This window comes from Octopus sinensis, linkage group LG5 (assembly GCF_006345805.1).
Source record: "Octopus sinensis linkage group LG5, ASM634580v1, whole genome shotgun sequence".
In the NCBI taxonomy this organism is placed as follows: Eukaryota; Metazoa; Mollusca; class Cephalopoda; order Octopoda; family Octopodidae; genus Octopus; species Octopus sinensis.
Window position 1 is genome coordinate 49,618,204 of NC_043001.1, and position 5,000 is coordinate 49,623,203.

The 5,000-nt window shown below is 36.5% G+C and overlaps 1 protein-coding gene across 2 annotated transcripts in view; it reads left to right on the forward strand.

Moving 5' to 3' along the window:
* The window catches only part of LOC115211889 (glutathione S-transferase), a 21,104-nt gene that overhangs the window by 5,322 nt on the left and 10,782 nt on the right, over positions 1–5,000 (forward strand). For both annotated transcript variants that reach the window (XM_029780633.2, XM_029780632.2), the window contains exon 3: positions 3,856–3,968. In XM_029780633.2, coding sequence (XP_029636493.1) covers positions 3,856–3,968 — 113 coding nt within the window. The remainder of the gene's footprint in view (positions 1–3,855; positions 3,969–5,000) is intronic.

Genomic DNA, 5,000 nt, shown 5'->3' on the forward strand with positions numbered 1-5,000 from the left:
GCTAATGTAACGACCGACTTGGTATTGTATTATCTCATCCCGACTTTTCTCCTTTTGGAGACTGAACATTGCCGCATCATAACCTTAATTAACATACTTGCCTATATATTTGATGGATTTAACAGAATTGCAGAATTCCACATTGATATGCGCATTGAAAATTTTAGACAAGAATGAGCAGTAAGGCACTATCCATCTATTGTCCACTTCATCGTTGTTTGTCCGACCTAAGAATTCTTTAATGCTCTGTAGGAAGTGCATATTAAGTACCAAAAATCCATGAAATAACGCGGAGAAAGTTATAAGTAAGATGTGTCCGACGTGTTACAGTCATAGAGCTGAACCAAAAAATCCTGCACGCGAAATTGGTAATGTTATACTGGTCTATCTATTATCGAACCTCTTCTCTGAATTCGATAATAGCAAGGCGATAATAAAGGGCATTTTTTGAGTCGGTTCTTCTCATCCTGTGTTCAAACGAAATGGAATTTGAAAAAAGAAACTAATGGCGCTATTAAACTCCTGAGGTAAAAATGCATATGTTGATTTTGATCAAAATCGGACAACTTTTGAAAAAAAATCGATATTGATTTATTGATTTTTCGGGGAGATCCAATATCAGTATGAAAAGATCAATAGCGTCACGACCCGTCTCGTCCAAAAATGCACCGATATGTAAAGTTTCAAAAAAAAAAAAAAACGTCAGCTAGTTTCGGTGAAGAATCCGGAACGAAAGACACACAGACAACCTCTATTTTATATATATAGGTATTATTATCATTATTATTGTTGTTGTTGTTGTTGTTGTTGTTGTTGTTATCATTACTATTATTCTTATTTATTACTCATCTCCATCCGATTATTTCCCCACATTCCTTGTGTCCTCCCCTCTATGTTTGGCCCCTTGTGGGTAATAAAGAAAAGAGTTTACAAATACTGTTGCTGTTGTTACCATTGCTGTCGCCGTCGTTGTAATTCTAGTAATTTTGTTGTTGTTATTTTTTATTTTGTTGTTACTGCTGTTGAAAATCCCGCATTCATTAATGAGTCTCCGACATCACTACAGCTTCTGACGCTGATAGATGCGTTGGTGGTTGTGGTGGTAAGAAAATAAAAAATGGATGGAGGCCCTCGCTCGCATATGTGGTTGTGGCAAGAGACATGTTTCCTATGTCAAACAGTCTATTTGTATTCGTATTTTTTGGGAACGCCATGCTAAATATTTTGAAATAAGAAACGTGTCCCATAGGGTCTACACTTACTGCCCCCTCGTTTCACTGTTGGATCCCCGATTCAAAGAAATGCACAAAGTTTGATTTAACAAAAAAAAAAAATCTTAACAAAAACAACGGGTGTTTTAGATAAAGAGAAGCACAGCCAACACAATAATAATAATAATAATAATAATAATAATAATAATAATAATAATAATAATAATAATAATAATAACAATAATAATCCTTGCTCCTATAGACACAAAACCTGAATTTTTTTTTGGGGGGGGGGCTTGTCAATTACATTGACTTCAGTACTTCAGTTGACCTCTGTGGAATTTGTGCTCAGAGCATAAGGAGGTGAAAGAAATGTCGCTCTCGACGCATTAACAATTCTACCAGCTCAATACCTTAATTTTTGTTTTAATTCTGACACAAGACCAGCGATTTGGCGGGAGAAGATAAATCGATTACATCGACCCCAGTAATTAACTGGTACTTATTTTATCGCCCACGAACGGCATTTGAACTGAGAACGTAAAGATGGAATAAATGCCGCTAATCATTTTGCCCTGCTTGCTAACGATTCTGCCAGCTCGCCACCTTGATAATGATGGTCATGGTGGGGTAGATTTTGTCCAGAATGACCTCCTTGGCGTGTTAGCATTCATCGTTCATTCATATTCTACCTTTGCTATCACCCTATAGATGGGCTGAGTCCCTTGACATTAAAAAAAACTCAACATCAAATTTAAAGTAGTAAGTGGCTTTTGCATTACAAAGTACATCATCTACTGCTTCTCTGAATTCGCCAGCTCCGTACATCCTAACTTCTAGCTAAATCTTCTCGACATGCTACCTCTCTCTCTCTCTCTATATATATATATATATATATATATATATTATATATATATATATATCCATTTTACAATTTTTTTTCTGGTTGAACAGCCAATGAATCGCTCATTATTTTCTAAAAACTTGTGATCAAAGGCATTATTTCTCCTCTGATGCATGGAAGAAATTAATATTTTATTTTGTTTCCATACGTTTTCACTAATATGTTTAGCCTACTATTGGCGTACAAACACCGCCTCTAAAGCAATGCTTCACGTACGATTAATCTTAGCACTCCACTTTCGAGCATATAAAAATTTAGGTCAGATTATAAATATGTTTGTGTACTTCATAGGCGGTGTCAGGATTTCGACTGAGGATGGGGGGAGGGCTCTCATTTATGAAAATGACTCCACTTTTTGCTGTCAAATTTGTGGAGTACACAGAATTAAAATAAATGTTAGATAATAAGTTTATTTGCAATGTGCGGCGATGAGGTGCTTCCCTATCCAAACACCCAAGTTACTTATGTGCTGATAGTACATAAAGTTTAGAAAATAAATTTTAAAAAGCGTGCATATATCTTAGCCAACAAATGCTAGTAGTTTAAACTAGGAAAATTTGAAGTACTTTTTGAGCCTTAAGCATCGAAAAGAATCCTCATGATATCTGTTCTGGTGTTCTGTGCTCTGAGTTCAAATCATGGCTGGGGTCAACTTTTTATCATTCTTTTTTTAAAACTGGCGAGTAAAAAACGTCATACCAGACACCTTGCAGTATTTGCTTCTGTTCTTTGCGTTCTGGTTTCATATCCCACCAAGGCCTCCTTAGGTGGTAGACTTAATCTGTCACCCGGATTAATATAATCATTTGGAAAAGGCGGTGCGCTGGCAGGATCGTTAGCACTCTGAGCAGAATGCTTAGTGGCATTTCGTCCGTCTTTACGTTCTAAGTTCAAATTTCGCCGAAGTACCAGTTGATCACAGACGTCTCTGTAATTGACTTACCCTTCCCAGACAATTCTGGCCGCGAGCCAAAATGTGAGATCAATATTACTACTTGGAACATAAGGTGTCTTTTAGCGGAGTTCTGTCTGGCCCAACTGATTGCATTTGGGCCAGGTCTCCAGTTTGAGGATATTTTCTTCCTTTCTACTCACTAGTCTCGGATGTAGTATCCGTGACCTTGTAAAAAGTCGCAGGTACTTCTTTCTCTGCTGATCAATAAATCGATAGTTATCAAAATTTATATTTAAAATTTCAGTTTATATTTTTCTCATTTCAAAAAAATTATATACACAATTATATTTATGCAGCTTCGTTAGTTATATCTTGCAACACAGTAATGTTCCATCCATGGCGATCATTTGGGACCTAATAAAAAAGTAATTTCGGCTCTGTGATAGTCATAGCTTTTTAAGCAAACATTATTAGCAGCTTACCTGAAAGGAATTAACAACAATTGGTAGTTGAAACAAACATACAGCGGAACATATTTGTCCCTAGTTTAGGATAGATGAAGTGGTTTTGTTGTGAAACAAAGTGTTAGAGACACATAACTGTAAGTAATTTTCTCACACATAGTAGTGAGATCAGATTTTGCATACATCAGTCCACACAGATTTCCAATTTTCAGTTGGTTGATGTAATAAATACTAGTAGAATCACCATAAGCGTAAAGCGTCAAGGAATTCAATCCACGACCTCAGAATAATGAGCTAAATGCTCTTACAACTAAGCCACGCGTTTTCACGAAGCCTCCGAATTTATTCTTTGCTAATGTCTTGATTTTTAATATTTTTCAGATCTCTACGGTAAAGATGATTGCGAATGCTATAAGATTGATGAGATTATAGATTGTTTCTTGGATATCTTTAATGCCCTTGTTAAAATTAAATTCGCTCCGGAGAATATGAAGGCAAGTACTTAACTTCATTGATTCTTTCATATATTACGAAATCCAGGAATTGAATTGTGTGTGTGTTTTAATATTTCGCTTAGGCATTATGAGACTAATAGCTTGATGTAGAACAGAACGAAGTGTTAGACGAGTTGAGACCCCCTTCGGTCATGACTGACCGTGGGATTCCGCCTAGAATGTTACCTTCCCAGGCACAAGTCCGGACAAGGTTGTTTATGGAAGACCAGCAGTCGCCCATGCATACCGGCCTCCCCTCTCCACGCCACCAGTTTAATTCAAGGGAAAGGCAACAGCAGATACAACTTGGCACCCGTGACGTCGCAACTCATTTCTACAGCTGAGTGAACTAGAGCAACGTGAAATAAAGTGTCTTGCTCAAGAACACAACACGCAGCCCGGTCCGGAATTCGAACTCACAACCTCACGATCGTAATCTCGACGCTCTAACCACTGAGCCATGCGCCTTCACGTTAGACGAGTATAGAGAGGTAATAAAAAAATGAAACGACAATGGAAAAAAATGCTTCTGCTATAAGATGTTATGGACTCATAGTTGAGTAGCTAAATATAACCTTATAGCTTCATTGGAGCCACGAACGTGAAGTGCAATTTACTTGAGAATAGAATATATTTGTGCATAAATAGGGAAAGGCATTACCAGTGAGAAAGTCAATAAAGATGTATCTCATATTTTTGCATATGGGTATATATTTGTATGTGTTTATATGAATTTGACGGATTTTGTGTATTTAGATAGTCAAAATAGTTCTTATATAAGAGCATGTGTATTATATTTCATTTTAACATATGATATATTTATGTATAAAATGTTTGTGTGGGTATGTAAAGGTGACTTTGACCCAGACAAGTTTTTATAAAGCGCAATTTATAATTATATCTATAACATTCAGTTTGATATATAATACATGAAAACTAGTCGTGCTTCTTAGTACTGAGGGCAGAGCATGCAGTTTTAATTTAAAACGCAAACATGACTACGTAGGTAACAAGCTCGCTTTGGAATTACGT